The sequence below is a fragment of the Parambassis ranga genome, chromosome 6 (genome assembly GCF_900634625.1).
Source record: "Parambassis ranga chromosome 6, fParRan2.1, whole genome shotgun sequence".
Lineage (NCBI taxonomy): Eukaryota > Metazoa > Chordata > Actinopteri > Ambassidae > Parambassis > Parambassis ranga.
This window is the reverse complement of record NC_041027.1, coordinates 6,472,429-6,493,854: the sequence shown is the minus strand read 5'-3', so window position 1 is coordinate 6,493,854 and position 21,426 is coordinate 6,472,429. Positions and strand designations below refer to the sequence as shown.

Genomic DNA, 21,426 nt, shown 5'->3' with positions numbered 1-21,426 from the left:
TTATGCTCTTGAAATTTTGGTGGGTGCATTACCTCTATACCCACATTGATTACAATCTCTGCTTCTAGCCCTCAGCTTTCGAACTTTGTGTGTTCATCTGTCTTCTTTTCTTGTATCTTTTACAAGATCAGAATTTTTGCGTTCCATTTGCAGCCGTGTATCCGTTGCCACCTCCTCAAAAAAAAACAAAAGAAAAAAAAATAACAACTAAACATCACCTGTTGGGTCAAGGTCCTCCACATAGACATGTGGTGATTAAAAGAGCCACAGTGGCATACACACAGCATATTTAGACCAAAAACCATGTACAGTAAGGCTTCCTGGAATTCCCTTGTGGTTAGTGGAGGGAAGGAGCACATTTAGAGGGGCATATGGAGAACACATGTGGGCACAGGAAAACAGACTCTGTCAAGACAGGACACCCTCTGCCGTCGTCTGTAGTCTCTTTCTGTCGATACGATCTGCACAGCACATCCACGCCTTCCTGGAAATGAAAATAAACCGTTTGAGTCCCAAAGGTAACCAGAAAAGATGTGTACTGTTAGAGAGTTGACAGGATGGAGGTGTGACTAGAGCCCTACATACACTGGACTTTCAGAGTTGGGTGTGCACGAGTATAAACATTTTAGTCAATGTATAGGTCAGAATGTAGGTCATCGTGGGGTTAATCTGGCTTGGGTTTCCACAGTTTACTATATACATAGTGATTAGTACACATAATCACTATGTATATGCATTTTATTTGAAAATACCTTTGGATTTTGTTTGGGCTTGTGTCTGTTTTTATACAGCTTGGCTGCCCATGTGTATTGCTGCTGGAGTAAACAAACTCAGGCATACTACTTTTGCACTTGTGCCTGCATGTCTGTAGAGGATACATGTCTTTGGGAATGACCCCACTAATTTGGGACACATCTGTATAACTGTGTGTGCAATGTGTGGGCTCATGTTCATGTAAGTATGTGTTCAACTTTGTGTTTGGATGTGCTCTGTGAACAAGTGGACTGAGTCTGTTCAGCCACATCTGCTGTGTGTCTCTCTCTGTTGGCCTCCCCTCTCTCTGTCTTTCTCTGTGCTGTGTTGGCCATCTGTGTGTCACTGCAGGGTCACAGATAGTGCTGGACATAATACACTCTGGCAATATGAGGCCAAGTTTCCTCTCCAGCATCGATATAATCTGCCTATTGAGCTTTAAATGGGTGGAGGGAGAAGATAGAAGAGGGAGTAGCATGGTATGTGGTGGAATTTCACACGGATGAAAGGATGCCTTGTTCAGCGAAATGGAACTCAAACAGATAAATATTTGTGAAGATGATGCTTCTTTCCAGTAGATGATTGCATATGGTTTTCTTGTTTTGTCTCAAACTTAAAAAAAAATAATTAAAAATTAATTCTGTAGCCTAGTTGTGTACTAATAATATCTTGTGTCTTTGCCTTTGCACATGGAGGCGGCAGAGGAAGTCACTCAGACAGCATGACTTCACCCAGGCACACAGTACCCCTCAATATCTCTCAGTTTCTCTCTTCTTCATCTCTTCAGACATAAAAACAGCCTCCATTAAACAGTCGCAATACCAATGTTACTCAAACTTGACTAACACTAGGTAAACACTATGGGATTACTAAACATTTATAGACACGTGTGACTCTACTGAACAGACCTTCTCATTACTTGCATTAGATCATGTTTGAAGGCAGCCTGACAGTATAGTGTAAGACACAGCCAAGCACTCACTGACAGAGGTCAAAGAGGAGGAAGATGTGGAGCTGGAAAGATTATCACAATTCTCTGCCAGTAAAGCAAAAGGACCAACAATTAAATGCTTTGTCTATAGGACATTGTCTGTCCATTGTGTAAGGACCCTTCCTTCAGTCAGGTGTTAAAACGGGGCATGTGTGTCTACATGATGGAGTTGCATGAGGCAGATGTGTGAGGAGTTTAGTGTGTTCATTGGGGAGGGAGTCAGCCCCAGGGCCAGCAAGTCATAAATAATGCAACGCCTACCCCACCAGTCAGCTGAGTCCCAGCCAGTGTGTTTACTGTGAGGTGGTTACATACAAACATTTCAAAAACTTGTGCTTTTATGCTTAAAGGCTTTGTTTTGACACAAGGTCTACAAACAGGATCCAAAGCACAGGCAGGCTGGTGCCAGAGTAACAATGGAGCATGTGCAGCTGACTGAGAGGCATGTGAAGACAGAGGGAGGCGATGTCCTGATGCTTTTTCTATCTGTGAGTCTGATAACATTGTGACTCTATCCTGCTGGCTGAATAGACAAAGATAACACTCACAGAACATGACTACACACTTACAGAGAAATTAAAAACACTTGAGTAAGAGACAGACTGATAAGTAGCAAGTGTGGAGACAGAGATGGAAAGGAATTCACACTATCAGCATGTGGTGTTTTTTTTTCTTGGTTGGAGGTGTGACAGCTTGTACCTCTTAACCACATTAGAATATCTGTGAGGAAATAAAAACAGATTCTTTACATTCACTATGTCTGTATGGATAGCTCTCATCTCCAGTATCACACAGGGAGAGACTTGAGGTTGAGGCCCCTGTCCTTGTTGTGACCCTGTAGAGCTCCATCTCCCTCTGCTCCCCTGCCCCTCCTCCTCCTCCTTTATTCAGCATCTCTTTTCCTGCTAACTGTGTGCCAGACACAGGTCTTGAAACAACACCCTCCTTCTGAGGGAGCCACAAGACAAGAATATTATATTTAGTATGTCTAATGCAGCAAGCGAATGATAGAGGTTTGTTTGAACTGTACACATCATGGACTTTTACAGGGTTGTAAAAGTTTAACTTCATCGGCAGAGAGGAGTGTTATAAATCTGGTGAACATGTGCAGACCTAGTCTATGATATGTGTCAAAAGTAAAGGTAATGTATCTTATGTTTCTCTGAGAGAATCACACACAGAACACAACAAAGGAATGATAGGACCGAGAGGAAAAACACAGAGCAAGTGATTGGCTCTTGTATACTTCTACTCTGAGAGCCATAATTACCCTCTGACCAACTTGTGCTGGTAGAGTGGTGAGATCAGCAGTTAGCTGACTGGCATGGTGAGGTCAACTGCTATTCGTGCTCTTGCTTGTGCATATTTGCATGCAACTCTCCATCCAACACTCTGAGGCTCTTTTCTTGGGCTGTCTTTGTCATGTGTGAATTCATCCATATCTGCAAGCTGGTTTCTGTCACCACAGTCTGAAAATTGAATCAGGGAAAGACTCACCTCTCCAACGTTTCTGTTCCCATATTTTGCTTTTCTTTTCATTTTTCCTTCCTTCTGTCTCAGCAGTCGTCTCTTTTGCCAGGTCCCCTCTGTTGGTAGGTCAGCCAGAGACTTCCCGCAAACGGCTGCTGTTGCAGTCAGGCTCCTGAGAACCTGCTGCGCAGAGACAATGGCTGGGGAAGGCATCATTATATCCACATGCATCAGGAGGCTCAATTTTAAATGTGCCCAATAATCTCTTGGTATAAAAATTGTTGGGAGGATGGCTGCTGTGTTCACTCTGGTTTTCAGCAGGAGACTAAATGTGTCCTTTTTTCTCCTGTTTCCTTCTTATATCATCACTATTTGATGCCAAATTGCTTCTCTCACAATACCTCACAGGTCATTCCCATTGTTGTTATGCTGTATGCTCATTCTCATGTGGCAAAAGGTGAAATATAGTTAATTATCACTCTGCAGTTTTCAACAGCCCTTCTGGGACTACAGATGCTGAAAGTGGAGATGGGAGTTGTCCAAGAGTTGGGAAACAAAGTGTGTGTATGTATATGTTTGGAGCCCATTGCTTTGGGTAGTCCAAACCCCAGCTCTGAACATTTGGCAAGCAGTTGAATGAAATATCCCATGAGCCTCTCCTTCTGTCTGTCTAGCCATTCGTGGTTATGGGGTTTCCCGAGTGGGCAAAGCAGGGTTTGTTGTTTTTCTTGGAATGAGTCAGGAAGTATAAGAAGTAAAAGTTGGAGGAAGGATTAAAAAAATGGGGCAGAAAACTGAGATTTTTCCGAGTGAAAACCTGTCAGACAAGGTACAAATGTGTTAGTCAGTAACTGATGAAGACTGTCAGGGCTTGCTCACATGCTCAGCTGTCATCATCACACACAGACAGACTCTTCACTCGGAAAAGGAAAATGAAAACAGATTTGTCACTGTTTGCATTAGAGCTGTGTGCAAGAACAGTCCTCTTCCCCCGATTTGTTACACACAAACATTCCTTTGAAACACTCCCACACCCACACACACCTCTCTTTTTTTAAAGAGCCTGCTGGGCAATCAGGTCGCTCTGGGAAGGGTAGAGGGGTTTGTGTGTTTTGTGTGTGTGGTCAGGATGTGGCTAGCACCTCTCACTAGTCATGATTTACTAACAATACCCATGGCGGTTAGAGCCTGACACTCAGCACATATTACAAGTCTGAGTGGGTTTACTGTACAACAATCTGGGAACTTTTCCAGACTCTCTTATTCTCTCATTCTGTTCACATTGTAACCAAATCTCATTCGAGAAGTGCCATTCATGATGATTTATCTTTTGCTTCCTGCCACGATTTATTAATTTAAACACACGGCCAGTCTAAAATTCATATATATGTGTGCCAGGGGGTCAGTTTCTGTGTGCATGTGTGTTGGGACGGGCTAAAAGTCTGTCAGCTATTATTTAGCCATTGTGGCTTTGGGTAGAACTGTGGGAACGTCAGTTAAAGTGAGGTGACCGGGTCTTCCTCTTTACTCAGGAAGAGATGTATTAACTCACACACACTATACACACTTGTGAGGATTGCTTTGCTTCCTAAGCACTTAAAAAGGCAAATTGCTTTTGGTTTCTACATGTCTTGTACTTCTTGTAGTGACTGTTTGTTAAAGTCCTCTGGTTTTGTAGTTAAAGGAAGTGTGGCAGGATAGTCAGGAGCAGAAGTTGATAAATTCCTCAGTCTCTCTCCTAAAGTGATATCTCCCCATGTCTTTTTCCATCTGCTACTTTAAGGAGAGGGCTTCAGTGGGTGGTCCACTGGGACCCCTGGAACTGGAGCCTCTTATGACCAGTATTACACATCAGTACCCACACATACACACACACACTTAAAGAAGAACAGTGTCAGACAGGCATGTTAAAACTCACTACACAGATTAAACGTGTAGGTAGCAGTTAAAATGACTTTATACAGCATTTAAGTGACATACACTGAGTCAAGCTGCCAGTAGCACCTGCAGAAGTAACAGCTGGGAACACACTGTAAACGCTACCCCTTGTACATATGCACACACATGTTCACCTCCCACAACTTTATTTGTGTTACTGCCAAGCTTGTGGCTGAGGAATGTGTGAGCAGGTGCCCCCTGGAGAGAAGAAGCTGCAGACACACCCTTGAGGGGAGTGGTTTGTATTGTAGCAGAATAACTATGTTTGAAGATCACAATAGTTTGGTGCATGAATGTGCAATTAAGGGTGACGTTAATGTGATGATGAGATTCAACAAACACAAAAAATCTTTCAGTTCAACTGATTTGTCCAGTGGGAAGGCCGTAACCTCCAGTCTCACACCATTGTGTTTTGGATGTCTTCTGTGTATATGTGTAGGGATGATACAGACACAATAAGGCTTTGTTTAACTTAAGTGCTGACCACCACATGGGTGCTTGTCAGCCCATGGATGCATAAAATTGTGGCCTGAATGTGTGACTTTGTGTGTGTGACTGTTGCTTTGTGGATGTGAGGAGTCGGAGGTCAAGAGATGACATAAATGCATTAGAGGATGGTCCTTTTAAGTGGGATTCTTTTGAGGTGTGGACACACCCTCTATGTTCTGTGTATGGTTGAGGGGTGTGTGGGGGTCAGAGGTGAGCTGTAAAGCGCTGTGGGTGTCAGATGGGTCATACAGCCACTTGAATGAAGTGACTGGTCTGGTTAAAGGTATTTTACTGCCTACTGCTAAAGAGGTGGACATCTTGACACGCCCTGCAGGTCCCCAACACACCCAGGTCACACAGACACCGACTATTTAGAGCTTCACTCTGTGTTCTGCTGTCATCCCCAAGACGGACACATGGCCACATGATTTGTGCTATTGATGACACCTCAGCACATAACCTTATTTTTTTATATGCTGATATGTGTGTGGCCAGACTGCAGCAGGGACATTTGTCAGAACGTCATCATGTGTCCAAGGTTGGGTGGTCCACTGATTTATTTTCAGTACGTGGCTTTTATACATGTTCCATCAGTGGCATTGATTTCCCAGCTAATAACATAAGGCGCTCTGCCCACACTATCCATCCAGTGTTATGGCCATCCTGCATCCTTTCCTATAGCATCCACCTCTCTCATCTGTCTTCTACAGTGTTCTCAACAATGGCCTGCACAAAGGGACCAGCCCTACTCATTACTACACACAAAGAACTGTTGGCCTTTTGAACAAAGCTCTGCTGTGCACATTCTGTGCTGCTGAGTTGTAATGTCTATAAAATAATGCACACTCATCTTCTCTGTTTATCTTACCCATGACAGGCTATAATGGGATGGAATGAGTCTGTGGCTTGTTCTTTCATAATGCAAGTTTAATTGGCTTGTCAAGAAGGTTAATGCAACATTGCTCTACAAATAGTTTTCAGTCTCTAAAAGACAATATAGTCTCTCATGTTTATTGAGTTGACTGTGCAGGTTTTAATCACTTAAAAAGTCTGTAGACAGACATGGAAAGTTAATAAGTGCCTTGACTCAAGTTGCTTTAGTAGTTGCACTTTTTGTGACTACATTTTCCCCACTCATCATTTTAATAAGAAAATATTTATCTGTTATGATTACTTACTAAGACAGAATCTCAGTAATTAGCACTATGCTGATGCAACTGTACAACACATTTGTTTATATGACTGCCAGACTGCCCAAACAGGGTTGGTCTTTTCTTTTCCTGAGCTGCTTTTCCACTCTCCTGTGAGCCTAAAGGTTTAGTTTAAGAGTGAGCAAGAAAGTAGGCTAAAGGAGGAAAGGAGTGATTGAAAGCCTGAGTGGACCACCAATCCAAATCATAATCCATGCACCACCGCCCTCCTCCCCACGCTGGTTTTTTTCCCCCAAGTTTGACTCACTGTGTTTTGCGTCATGATTTTACTCTCTCTACCCAGCCCAACCCGGAATGTTAATCAGCAGAAAGCTGCTTTAGATTTACTAGGGGGAATTTGGATCCCTTTCTTTGAAACGTCAGACTCCTAAGTCTCTCTATCAAAACCGCTAGTTAGACTGTGAGAACCATGCTGCAGCAGAAGAAGAAAAGTTTCTAGTTGGAAAGGATTTGGTTCTGTGTTTATGTCCTTGAGCTTTTTAAAGTGAAGTACCTTGGTCTGTGTGTGGACACTGCTTGGCAATAATGTGCATTAATGAATGTCTAGGCTAATGTGTGAATGCTCAATTAACAGTGTAAAAAATGATTTCCGGTGCTGAAAATTTCTAATCTAATTTGTGAGTCACAGTGTGCTTTTTATAGTCAGGCAGGGGTTTAAGTGATAATGAAACAGTGCCACATGTGTTTGTGTCGGAGGGGTCATGGTTTATCATGGTTTATTTCAGTGTTTATCTTGATGTTTAGTTTTAGAGGTGTCATAGCATGATAGGTTATCAGTGACCTGACTAATGCTCAGCTCTAAATTATTAGAAGATATGGATGGATGTTAACAGTCAGTCTTTGGGTGTGTTGTTTCTAACATTTGTCACAGCACACATCAGAATTACTTTATTATAGATAAATTGAAAGATGAAATTTACTATTGTATAAAACCCTTTACATAGTAAAGAGCATGACATGAATGTACCAGTATGAATGTACAGTGTCTGAGTGACTGTTACAGTTCAGAGTAGTTCAGTAGTTTGATTGAGACAGGCAGGAATGACTTCCTGTGTCTCTCAGTGGTGCATCGTGGGAGTCGGAGTCTGTTGCTGAATGAGCTCCTGTAGCTGGTCAGCACAGTATGGAGCGGGTGAGAGGGACAGTCCAGTATGGTCTTTATTTTGGACAACATCCTCCTCTGATACACCTCTGTCAGAGAGTCCAGGTCCTCACCTACAACATGGCCGGCCTTCCTGATGATTCTGTTGAGTCTGTTTATGTCTCTCACCCTCACAACAGCATAAATGATGGCACCGGCCACCACAGACTCATAGAACATCCTAAGCATCGTCCTGCAGATGTTGAAGGACCTCAGCTGCCTCAGAAAGTAGAGGCGACTCTGGCCCTTCCTATAAACAGTGTCCACATTTTTCCTCCAGTCCAGTTTGTGGTCCAAGTACATTCCCACGTAAAAATCTGACAGCTGAATCACTAAAAAGTGAGATCTGGTAAAAGTATAAACCTGACTCAGTTCAGTTCAGTGATTTTTTTTTAGTGTGTGTTTGCATGTGCTACAGAGGGTCAGGTTCAGGTTCAGGTTTAGGCCTCTCATCAATAGGCATGTTGTCTACCATCCAAACTGACTGGCTCTCTGTTCTCGCTCTGAAGAGAAAATGAGCTGATCACACAGAGAGGAAAAAAAGCAATTAGGGCAAACACACACACACACACACACACACACACACACACACACACTACTTTGTACCTTGATGTCTAGCTTGCTGCCCATAGTGTGATTTGTTGAGGACTGAATAGAGGCTTGTTCATGTAAGTGGAGGTTAACTATTACTGTTTAAGATGGGCAGATAAAACAACCTGTGATGTGACATTAATGAGAGTTGTTACGTTAAATTGCTGCTGTCATATTTTGCACTCTTTTCCTGTGTTTTTATTTGTCAAGCCCCTCACATCCTGGCAGTGTTTAGGATGGTGACGTAAGTTGAATACTAAACGTGGATTCAATTATGAGAGGGTGGAATTGAGGTTAGATGTTTGTGTGGATGTGTAGTGCCTGTCATCCTGTGTCATTAAAGAACTCTAGCCTCTAGATACATAGAGTGCATTTCCAGCCCCAGCACTGTACTATAAGACAGTGAAACCTATAAAACTATGTCATGCGATAATGGAGCCATATTGCCCCTTTGTTGCACACTGTGTGAAGTGGTGTCACATGTGGAGAACAGGATTGTTGTAATAGACAAGATGGCCACGGGCACTGCAGTTGGCCTGGAATGTAAAATATAAAACATGGTGATTAGAGAGGGTAAAGGAAGGAGAAAGGATAAGGAGAGAAATCTGAAGTCATGTTTAGGATTAGGGTTAGTTCTGTAGAGCTTATGGCAATATTTTTCAGGGCTGTGGGAAACTAGAACCAGCCCTAATGTGTGTGTGTTTTTTTTTTTTTTTTTTTTTTTGGGGGGGGGGGGGGGGGCATGTTATTGCTTACCACATTTACAGCTCACCAGTCATTGTTGCCCTGTTGGAACCACTTATTGTGGCCTGTGTGCATGACTTTGAGCACCTCAGATTTACTGAAGACTCGTTTACGTAGCTCCATCCTGCTTGATTTTCCATACGGTCATAGAAATTGGTGGTAGCTTGTGGTTTTGGTAACCAACTTTATATTTCTTAAAGATTCTATAAGTATTTTATTTTTAGGTTCAGTTTCAGCTAATCAGCTAGCCTCTCCCTGTTGTGGTGGGCCTCGGTGTCATTAAGCCGCATCTCTACCAAGTCTCTTGTCCCACAGACAGACTGCAACTCCACCCTCTTGGACTACAGCTGGTCACGGTAGTCCTTGCTTTCTGAGAGATTTGCTGTGGGCTGGTGGGCAGGTCCAGCTCTGTTTTTGGTCTAATGTCAGGAAGAACAATTCATAGTTTTATGGTTTTGTCCAAGCCTTATATTTACTTTCTAGAAAACATTTTTCAAGCTCAACAGCCAGCACCAGAAACCGTTTATACCGTTATATTTCAGTTTTAACTTGGTTCATATCAATGAGTAATGGTGTGTGTGGGTGTTCTAACTCAGTGACTCAGGAAAGCCCCCTTTTACACAGCTGATAAGGTTACTTCCTCTTTTAGCCCCAGCTGAGCACCAGCTCTGACCCGTGGCCCCTTCCAGCCAGGGGTCACCAGAGGTGTCAGGAGGATGTTGACCAGACCCCAATTCACTTGTCTATGTCACAGATTTACCAGGCTTTGACAGGCACTCTGTGTATGTGTGTAGTTGTGTGAGAAAGAGATCTGTAACTTTTAATGCCCTTTAAATCAGAAACATAATGATTGGAACACAAAGATTCCAGTGAATAGTCACTTCAGTCAAAGCTGGGACTTTAACTGTGAGCTTTGGCTCATGAATGCTTCTCTGTCTCCCGGCTCTACATAGGTAGTTTGTATTTTGAAAGACACACTTGTATGGTTGTCAAATGATTATTTTTAGCCCACATACTACACCACTTTAATTTCTAAATGCCCCTCTGTCCTACTGAAATTCTGTTTAGATGAGGATCGTGAGGAGGGTTCAGCAGAGTAAGCAAACACGTAGATATTTTTAACTCTATAGGCTGAAACCCTGCAGTAAGTGTAGCTGAACAAGCCTAATCCCTCTGGTTCTACAAATACATGCTCATATAACTGTTTTTATACATTGTTCTCTGTCAGCTTTTTGCATATCCTGCTCTGCCTTCCAACAATAGACCTGTGTATGGCACTCAATGTCTAAAACAGTGAGAAGAATGTGTGTGGGTGAGGTTGGATGTGTGGAAAACAGGTGTTGTGGAGCCTTTATGTGTGGAAAACAAGAGGTCAGGCTTGTGAGTGAAGGATCACATCTGGCTTATAGATTCCACTGAAGAGAAATGAAGCACAAGCATGTATATGTGTGTGTCTTCTGTTGTGTGAAAGACATACTCACTGAAAGAGGAGTTCAGGAGATTGTGGGAGGGATACACACCCAATGACAGACCTGTCAAACACTGTACTATTGTGTGACTGCACCCTTCCCAGCCTTCACAAAGGGACAAGCTTATAGCCTACTGGATCCAAATCAGAGCGCCTTCTTGGCCAGGGGAAGTGGCTTTGAAGCCCCCTTTCCCTGACTCCATCCACCCTGTAATGAATGAAGAGGCTGTTAATGGAGGAAAGGCAGGTGTTCACTTGTGTGTTTGTGTGCACATACACACTCTCCTGAGAGTTTTCTGTCAGCTTGATGAGAGCATAGTGCAAAGCTTTTGCATGCAGTTCTGTGTTTCACGCACTCCAGACACTATGGTAGACAAAACAAATTAACACACAGATCAGTTATGGTCTTTAGCTGGTGGGGACAGAAATTTAATTAAAAACTAAAATAGGATATGGCAACACTGAAAGAACATTTCAAGGTCTGTCTCTGAAAACATTTTTTTATTTTCTACTGTGTGTTAAACAGGAAGTGACTTAAGTGAAGTCTGAGCTATGAATAATGAGCTATAAAATGTAAATGATTAAATAGTTTATAACATTGACTCATGGAAGTTTAGTCCTGTAAACCATGCGGTCTGAACAGATTCTGAGGTCTGAGAATTTAGAGCTGTTTTTTTCTGGCCTATTAAACCCAAATGTCCTGAGATAGGAGTAACAGTAATAAAGTCTACATATCTAACATAATAATGCAACAAAGTATGCATGTCTGCTGAAAACATAAGCTTGAAGTCAAGGAGAACAAATTGTGACATTGGGAGATAACACGAGTTCTCACAAGAGCCTGTGAGTCGAGGCATGCGGGGCAGTGGGGGAGGGGTTTATTTTGGCATTTTGTACTGGCAGGTCACAGTTCAAACATTTGATTTCCTAATGAGATTGAAATTTGAGCATTGACGTTTGGTTTGACAGCATCATTATTAATGTAATGACTCATAAAGATATTTAATTGAGAGTGACAGCCCTTTTAGCATAACAAAAAAATTCTGACCTTCTTTCGACAGTATATGTCAAACATCATTGTGAGTGATTGCTTGGCTAAGCTAGGAGGAGCTGTAATGGCTTTGAGAGATAGTTTGGACAGGATGGGAACTGCCACAGGCTTTGTGGTAAATTTCAGCTGTGATTTGCAGCAGAGATTCCCACATGACATTTGCAGGGTCAGCCTCAGAAATGGAACCATAATGGCCACAAAAGAATGAATCCCTTGTGTCACTTGTCTTCCCCTGCCTCACTCTCTTCACAGTCTCAGATATTCCTGTCTTTTCCCCACAGCTCCTCACTTTCTGCATGAGTCACTTGCTTTCCAATAAACCTCTACAACTCCTCAGCCCCTCATCTCTTCTGCTTCTGCTCTTATCCCCTCCTCTGCCTCTCCCAGTGCCAGAGAGAGAAGATGCACATCAAGCTGGAGCTGCTGGTACTCATGATATTAGTGGTGGAGGGGACAGGCCTTGCTTGGCTTGCGGACCTACATCAGGCCCAAATGACGCAGACTGGGGTTCGGCGGTGTGGCGAGCAATGGGGTGGGACTGTGGGAAACACTGAGTGAATATTTGCTCCAGCATTTTGAATAAATATGTTGTAACGATTGAAACTATTTGAAAAGATTTTGTTTTTATCTCTACTACTTGTAGCCTAAAGATTATTCAACAAGAAATCAAAGCATGAGCTAGTACTGTATCTTAGGTTTCCTCAAAATATTTCTTTGCTAGGTTTGAAGGCTTTATGGACTCCATAGTGTCATAAAGTATGGTGGTGAATTCACAGTGAGGCAGCTTATGAGAGTATAGAGCAAGAAATGTTGTGTTTTTGTTGGTACTAGTGAACAGGGATGTGTTAAAGCCTGAGTTATATTTGTGTGACGTGCATGTAGTACTCTGCTGGAGGCAGCCGTTTCCATTGTGTTGGAAATGGGAGTCAGCACATATTATACAAGTCAGACCATGCAGGGAAAGTACGAGAGAGAGTGAGAGAGATGGGGTTACACAGTCTGTATGGGACAAGGTTTCTCTTTGGCAGCCCAACTCTGCTGGAGTGAACATAGTTTTAATTCTATCAATATGTTTTTCATTTATGAAGCACTGTGCTTTAAACTGACTGTCAATCTAAGTTATATTCAGAAATTATTATAATATAAAGCAAAATAAGGTTATTTACATCTATATTAAAAATGCAGGTTCGTGTAAGCTGAGGAAGTTGTAGACAATGCTGTATTCTTAGGAAAGATAACCCCCCGATTCACCCAACAGTCAACTATAACTACCATCAACTCTTGCTGGCATGGAGAACTGAAAGGAAGAGACTTCAGAGTAACATGATGGGATTTTTCATCAGCAGTTTTTCCTTTCAGCACCCCCTCCAATTCCAATGAGAGCACACAACTAGCCGGAAGCACATGGGAATGTCATTTTAGGGATGGTAGCCCATCTTTTCCCATTTGGGACTGTAGGGAGAGTTTGAGATTATAGGGTTTTTTTTTTTCCTCTGAGCTTTGTAAATAAATCACAAACCTGCACTGATCCTCCTTCCTCTTTCCATGTCTCCTTTTCTATCCTCAGACATCCTCCACTCATTTCCCCTGGCTTGGCAGAAGGCTGCACTTCTGAGTGTGATGCCAAAATAAAGGTTAACTCTTGGGCAGATAACTCTGCTTATCCAGATTAATTAGATGCACATTAGCTTTTTAAATCACGTCCTCGTTCTCAAACACATTCTCCAGGCTGACAAGGTGTGAGTAAACTGCCAGCAGATAGAGATACTAAAGTAGCAGAAAACAGAACAGTGTGTCCTCACCTTCACTTGTCACTACTTTTACCCATTTTTTGCTCAGAAACATCTACAGCTACAGCAGTGAAAGAACAGAATGGCATGTTCAGGTTATGTAAGAGTGATCGTATCTCTTAGCCTGCAATTACTCATTTAGAACAAAAGATTAATCCTGGTGATTAATTATTGTAATTAGTCTGGTATCTGATTTCACAACCGAAGGTGAGGCATACTCCTGTGACAGCGTTTTAATTTGATATCCATTTGACTTTAATGTTTCTAATTAACATTACACATCCAGTTGGTCAGAGTGGATTGGGTTGGGCTGACTGGGTCTCCAGAGGGTCCATCAAAGAGGAAATACCACACATGTCCTAGATTGACCCTAGCTGCACACAAAAGACATGACAGTGAATGTCATAATGATGTCTTATAGCCACGAAATCTTACTGTTTGTATAAGAAATAATCTTTTCACAGTGCTGGCTTTCAGTAGTATGATAAAATCTATAACTCAAGTTTCTACATCAGTGGACTTTCAGTGATATACTGACTGTCTGTATCTATCACTTACCTTGCTATCCTCATTGTATTTATTTGTATAAACCTCTGTATAATATCTGCAGGTAAGAGGATTAGGCATCAAGCAGTTACAATAAATCTTAGCTTGATCTCTTTGTACTTCTTTCTGAGAAGCCTCAAACTGTGTCTAATGTTGTGTGTATTTGTATTGTTTGCATTAGCCTGATGCCTCTGTATGCTCTGTTTATTTTTCTGAACGTGTTGAAAGCGAGGCTCGCCTTCCCCTGTGTTTGTTTGCCCCCAACAGTGTGGGTTACATGTTACAAGGATTACAAAAACACTAAGTAAATACTCCTAGCAATTGTGTTAGGACTTCTGTGGGGAGCAGTGTGGAAGGATGTTTGCAGAAGTTATGGAAGTTTGTTTTAAATATCTCAAAATATTTATATACCATTCGCTTTCTGTGTTTGTGTCCGTAGGTGTCCTGTCTCTCCCAGCCCATTTCAGTCCCTACACAGAGAACCAGCAGACGTCTGTGGACAGCAGGGAGGATGCTTATGCCCAGTTGGAGCTGAGGACACTGGAGCAGTCCCTTCTGGCTACCTGTGTGGGCAGCATCTCTGAACTCAGTGAGTACACAAAGAGTGTGTTTGTGTGGTCCTAGATATAGTAGATATAGTATATTATATATGAGCATTTTTTTTATTTTCCCACATTTTTTTTTTATTATTGCAAAGATAATTTCCATTATTTATAAGATAAAGGATAAATAAAAGAATGTTGTGACAGGAAAAAAATTGTATGTTTTTGTTAGTGGGGTTTTGTTTTGGGAAGTGGTGGAATTGTTTTTTTCATGTTCATCATTATTCTGTCTGCTTGCAGCCAAAGTGTGTTATGGGTAGCGTAAATTTGGTACTTGGATTAATGTAATTATAGAAATCAGAGGTCCTATGGGACTTTTTTTCTGTTGAATTATTGGACAGATTTATTGAGATTTTAGACATTATAGACATTGATTCACACAGTGGTTGGTAAACACAGAGGCATGCAGACAGTCAAGCTACTGTACACGTGGTCTGTTTTAACTGGAACCTGTGATGAGGTTGGCAGGGATGAAGAGCAGGAATCGGGAATAGAGGAAGGCTGAGAGTTGAAATTGGAAAGGTAGGGTGTGTGTCAGGGGTTGTCAAGAGAAAATGATGGAAAGGTGGTGAAGATGGAGATTGTTGGGGCAGGGTTAGGTTAGGGGGGACAGAGATCAGTGCTGGTCAGAGCACGGATAGGTTTCCTACTCCAAACGAGCTAACACTCTGCCATTTGTTCCTTCAGCACAAGGCCACGTTTATACATTACTGAAGCATTAAGAAAGTATACACACACACACACTCCCAAACACAGACACACTCTTTCTCTGACTTTTGCTCAGTGCTCTCTTTGTGCTACATCTCTCTGGTGGGGCAAAGTTAGGCTGTTGGGCATCCAGACTCGTTCACGCCTACAAACACACACGCATAAAGGTTTGTCCCCACTGATTCGCATGCACACAACAAAAACAAGGTGGGTTTGGCAGTCTGATCAGAGCACAAGGGAGCAGGCACACACAGGAGCATCTGTACTGAGCTGCTCAGTCCTACTGGATCTCCCAAGTGAGCTTGGCCAGACACACAAACACACAGCATACATAAAGATGATGGATAATGGATGGCAGGATACTGGACATTTCAGCTAAATGTCCAAAACTGTTGGAAATGTGGTGTAACTGGCTTTAAAAGTGTCATAAACTACCTCTTGGGGAAACTATGATTTGACCTTCCAGTTAACTAAGGGAAATATTAAAGAGTAGGACTGGAATAACCCAGTACGTTTGTATTAAATTAAGAGCACTATAGTTTATTTTTTATGACAATTTATCATCTTTCTATGTTGTCTGAAAAGTCATATCACAGTTTATTGCCTTCTCAGCTTCCACAAGGGCTTCAGTATAATCTGTAATTGAAGAAAGAAATATTTCATATCCCCCTGACCCCTGAAGCTCGGTTTAGCCTTGGGGCACAATATAGGCTGCAAAGCCAGGGCGAGGCTTTCCATCTGAGGTAGGAATTCCTAGGAGACCTCCTGGAGGGAACTGCTGGTGGTAGTTAACACAAAGGGGGCCCTTCAGCTATAAGTGGGGTCTATTTGGGGAAGCCCAACAAATCTGAACCCCCCTCTGAGAACCCAAAACTCCTTAATGTTGACACGAACATTTGCACACTCACACTGCTGATGTCTACAGCCTTGGCCATGGCGCAGTGTCCTACACACAATAATCTGGTTAGAAATTAAACCAGGGGTAATTATGTTAAATGAGCGTTACATGATCCCATGTTCAGGGCCTCCTTGCTTCATGCTACTTTTCCTAGCTCCTCCTCCACTTCCCTATCCCTCTGATGACTGATTGTCTCCAACTTGGCTTTAGCTCTGACAGCCTTGGTCACCTACTGTGATCTACAAGTCTACTCTGTGTAGCCCTACCCCTGTTTCTCTGTTCTTTGTGCCTAATGCTAATAAAGATACATATACAGTGAACTGCAGATCCCTAAAAGAAATTGCTTTCATTATGGAACTGACACCCATTGGTCCATGCTGAGTGCCCTGATTGAACTGTATCAGTACATAAACAGTTGAACAGTTCATTAGAGCCTGTGATCAACTGTCTGTTATTCCATTAACTCCTTCAGTGATTAACGATGAATGGCTATTTAGACTGGCTGTCTGGCTTTGCTTACTGATAATGACACTGCTAATGGCAACTACCACTGGAGACATGGAAGGAGAGTAATGAGTAGAGGACGTAGGTAAGTGGTTTAGGAAAATGGGAAATCCGGTTTGACTGAGTAGAGAACAGAGAACTACTCTTATATTTTTTAATGTGCCAACATTTGTTTGATACTGTGTTTCTGAATGGAGCAAATGAAATTAGCAAGCTTTGTGGTTTTATTGAGACAATTATCTACTCCACCCTCTAACTGACTTTCCCCATGTTTCCTCTGTTCCAGGTGACTTGGTATCTCGTGCGATGCACCACATGCAGCGACTAAGCTCAGTGCGCCCAGGGCTTAGCCCTGCCCGACACGCTCGTCCCCAGCAGCCCGTGTCCTGGTCGCCTGACGCCCTCCACACCCTTTACTACTTCCTGCGTTGCCCACAAATGGAGTCCATGGAGAATCCCAACTTGGATCCCCCACGCATGGCACTTAGCAAAGAGAGGTGGGAATCATGCATGGCTGGACACAAGCATTTCAGAGCCTCTCTCTATAGGAGCCAGTAAATAACAGATCTAATCTTAGACATTTTCTTCCCATTCTGGTTTTGTGTCCACATAAAATACATTTTGGAGAGTTCATGCCTTTTTATGTGTTTTATACTGATAACAGCTGTGTTTAAACATGATCCAATTTGGCTCAGGATGTTAAAGGAAAAGTTAATTCATGCCACAAGCATTTTAGCATTTGCTAAAACACAAATGGAAATTAACAAATATGTTCTAAATCAAATGAACAGCTTTTTTTTAAACCAGTTTCCTTATCTTGTTGCCGTCTGGCCATTCAAGTGTTAATTTTTTTGCAGGTAAATTACAAGTAAGCAGGTTCCCAGGTGTTAATGTTAGTCTGATAGAAGGGTGGATTACACCTTAGGGTGTAAATTATGCTTAAGACTGGTGCTTTAAGGGGTTTTAAAAGGTGCAAATGGTCTGTAATTCTGTTAGGGCTTCCTTAAATCTTCCCTGAGTGGCCTTTGTAGAGCAATTATGGTCCCGAAAGAAGCAGTTGAAAACTTTTACGTCTGGACACAACACTGATCAGTCTAAAGTTTTTTCTGCACACCTATATTTCAACATTTCATCCTCATCTTTAAATAGATTGGAACATTCTGCTTCTTTTTGTCTGATGCAACATGTATGTGCTCACAGGGGTGATAATAAGCAGTTTAGAAAAATGTGAGAGATTAAGTGACTTAAGTTAAGATTATTGTTTACATTTACACAGCCTACCCACACATCTGTCACATAGTGAAAGCACTTAGGCTCTTGCATGTGCGTGTGTGCGTGTGTTTCATGGAGTAACTTTATGTTAAAAAAATGTCAGTGCAAAGTGCTCTCAGATGTGTAGAGGTTAATTGCATTTTTAAACTGATGTAGGGACATGTCTAAAGGTAGCACTCAAGCATAAAAATGGGATGCAGTTTCCACTTAAGTGTGTGTTTTAGTGTGCAAGTGAACAAGTCAGTTTTTGTGTTTCGTTTTCCCAATTTATATTTTAAACATTACAAATGTATGTTTGTTGTTGTTACTTCATAAGGATGCTATGATAGCAGTGAGATGCTCTCATAGAGTTTTACAAGTTTTTGTGATGAAATCAGTGTGAAGTCGTCATGTTCTCTCCCCACTAATATGGGTGTGTATGCACACAAAGCCAGCTGGCTCCCATACATTTAATAATGAACAGACACACTGTGAGTGAGCAAAGGTGGGCTCCTCATTAGCATCAAAGAGCACTGAACAGCAGATATACACCCTTCTGGCTGCCTTTTTGTAAGCCCTTAGATGTTTTTATGTTGTATGTATATCAGCCTGCTTTATGTGTGCAGGTGAAACTGATTTTTTTGCATGAAACATCTGCAACATTCCATTTTTTTTATTTCTAGGCATCTGCTTGACTTTCTGTGTTTCAGTGTGTGTAGTGTCTGAGAATGTTGCCGTACAGGGCAGACTCAGGTGGTAAGGCTGGAGCAGTGCAAACCTGGTAGTGATTACAATGCAAGTGCCTGGTAATGATACAGACCTCTCTCCTTCAGTGGGCCTCTCAATCTTTTTGGCTCACCCTCTATTGAAAGCTTTATAAAATCTTTGGTGGAAATCCAAAACCACCAAATCTGTGTGGGCCACATCATCAAACATTTGAGGCAGTCTGGTGCAAAGTAAGAGAGACGCCCTTTTTGTTATGATCCTTTAAAGCTGGTGTTTAGTTGTGAGTAATGATCTTGTATTGGAGAATTAAGCCTACACGAAGTGTTGGAAAGCATTTATTTCTTTTCATTATTGTTCCTTTCTTTATCCTTTCTCTGTTGCCCCTGCCCATTGCTAATTTAGGTTCTTAGTCTGGTTTTCCTCTAATTTCTGTGGCACACGGACGGAGTGTTTATGTTGGATTGAGGTCAGATTACACTCACTACACCCCGTGGTACAAAATACTATAATAGAATAATACAGTCTCTATTTCCTTGGTTAGGATGCTGACTTCAGTAAATATAACAGTCTGACACAATGCAACTGATGTAACTTCCCTGATCTGTTAATGATTGTAGATAATGTTTAAATGTCTTCAAACCAGACAAAGTCCAAAAGCCAACTTCTGTTAAAATCACTAAAACAAGCACATTCAAATACTCAGACCTCCCAAATGCTGTGCTTGCTTCTGTGGATTGAAGGCAGCACTAATGGATAGATGTGTTACTGATAAGAAGCAGCCAGTGGGGCTTAATTCTAACCACAGATACATCAGATACGGTTACATCTGTCCTTATGGAGCCCTCATAAGTGTAATCTGACTCTAGATCAGTGGTTAACCTTGACCCTTTTTTTCCAAACCATGAAGGGGTCTGCTGTAGGATCTATTTGAAGTTTCTAACAATGTGACCCCAATTACACTGGCTTCAGGTTATAGGGTATACAGGACATATGGAGCCAGTGTAATGTGTGATTTTTCTTCTTTGTAGGGAGCAAAAGGGCCTTTGCTTTTCATGTTGGATAGGTTAGAGTTCAAACACACCTGACCACGATTTAAGCCCACTGTCATTTTATGGCCTGCCAGGTGGTGGTGAGCAGGGCACCATGAATCAGAGCTAACGTTTAATGTGTCTCTGAACATGTGTGTATGTAAGACTGTGTGTGTCTACTTCCTGCTGTTCTCAGTGTGTAGCCTTAGCATGTCAGGTCAGTAGGCTAGCTATCTAGTTTCAGTGTTAACAGGCATCATAGCTTTGATGTTGCACTGAAGCTAAAGCTTGTGTTTCAGGTTGAGGGGCATAACCCAGACACAGGGGTCAGATGGGAGGGAGCAGATATTGTGAGAAAGGACTTAGTTCTCAGACAATGGTACAGACATGTTGCATCTGTCTGCACAGACATTACATCAGTTGGTATGTGATGTTGCAAATTTTTGTGTAAATCCTCACACACCCCACACATACAAACTCTTCCAAAATAAAAGGCTAATTGGTCTAAACATGTCTGAAAGCATTTTGAAAATCACTGTAAAAGTCATTAAAAACTCCTTTTCAGGATTTTTTTTAGTAACAGTGGCTGATTGATAAAGGGACAGCTAAGGAAAACTCATGGATCAATGAGAGTTAAGTGCTACAAGCTGCACATTGGAACTGGTTAAACTCTGGATTAGTGCCAGTACTGTGTGTATGCCTGGAAGCAAACATGCCGTAAAGAGCAGGGTGGATGCCTTGTGGCATTCAGGAAGACAAAGACACATGCAGAAAATGCACACATGAATTAACACACACACACACAGACATACACAGTCCAATTTGTGTTGAGTGGAGGCCATTAAGAGAGGAATAAACATTGATTCCCAGGGCCATTGAGCCTCCTCTCTCTCTTGAAAAACATGACGTTCTTATCACTCTTCACCCACAGCACTATCCACAAACTGCCACCCATCCCCCTTCTTCATCTCCACATACCCCACCTGTCTCCTAGCTGTTTCCAAAAACACTTAAACCTTCACTATATGCACCTATCAGGCCCACTTAACCAACCAAACCCCCACCCCCCACAGCTCATCACCCGCTTGCATGCTTGTTAGCTGTCACAGTTGGGTGACAGCAGGACTCCTCCTCCTGACTGATCACCAGCTGATTAAGTATTTAGACAACATCTGACGGAAAAGATAAAAGACAAAAAAAGTTGAAAGACTTGATAGTTGTGTATTTGCAGATAACCAAAATCTATTTTAAGGCCTTAAACATGTCAGACTAGAGTAGTGTACATTTAGTCATTGATTGTTAAATAAAATAAATGTAAAATTTGACATGCACTTTCTTAAAACTCCAAATGAAATGGAGAAGAAACACAATATACGTTATTAACAAAGCACAATGAGGGCAAATGCTCCTAGTAAACACATTATAAACACAGACGAAATGACACTGCAGGGGTCTGGGGCTCATTAACAGCCACTACAAGCCTATGCACTGTAGCACTGTATATGCTTGAATACTGCTCATGCAGG

General features: G+C 42.0%; 1 protein-coding gene across 1 annotated transcript in view; it reads left to right on the top strand.

Moving 5' to 3' along the window:
- Positions 1-21,426, top strand: part of abtb2b (ankyrin repeat and BTB (POZ) domain containing 2b) — a 36,456-nt gene that overhangs the window by 7,993 nt on the left and 7,037 nt on the right. The window contains exons 2-3 of the mRNA XM_028407674.1: positions 14,623-14,772; positions 17,182-17,392. Coding sequence (XP_028263475.1) covers positions 14,623-14,772; positions 17,182-17,392 — 361 coding nt within the window. The remainder of the gene's footprint in view (positions 1-14,622; positions 14,773-17,181; positions 17,393-21,426) is intronic.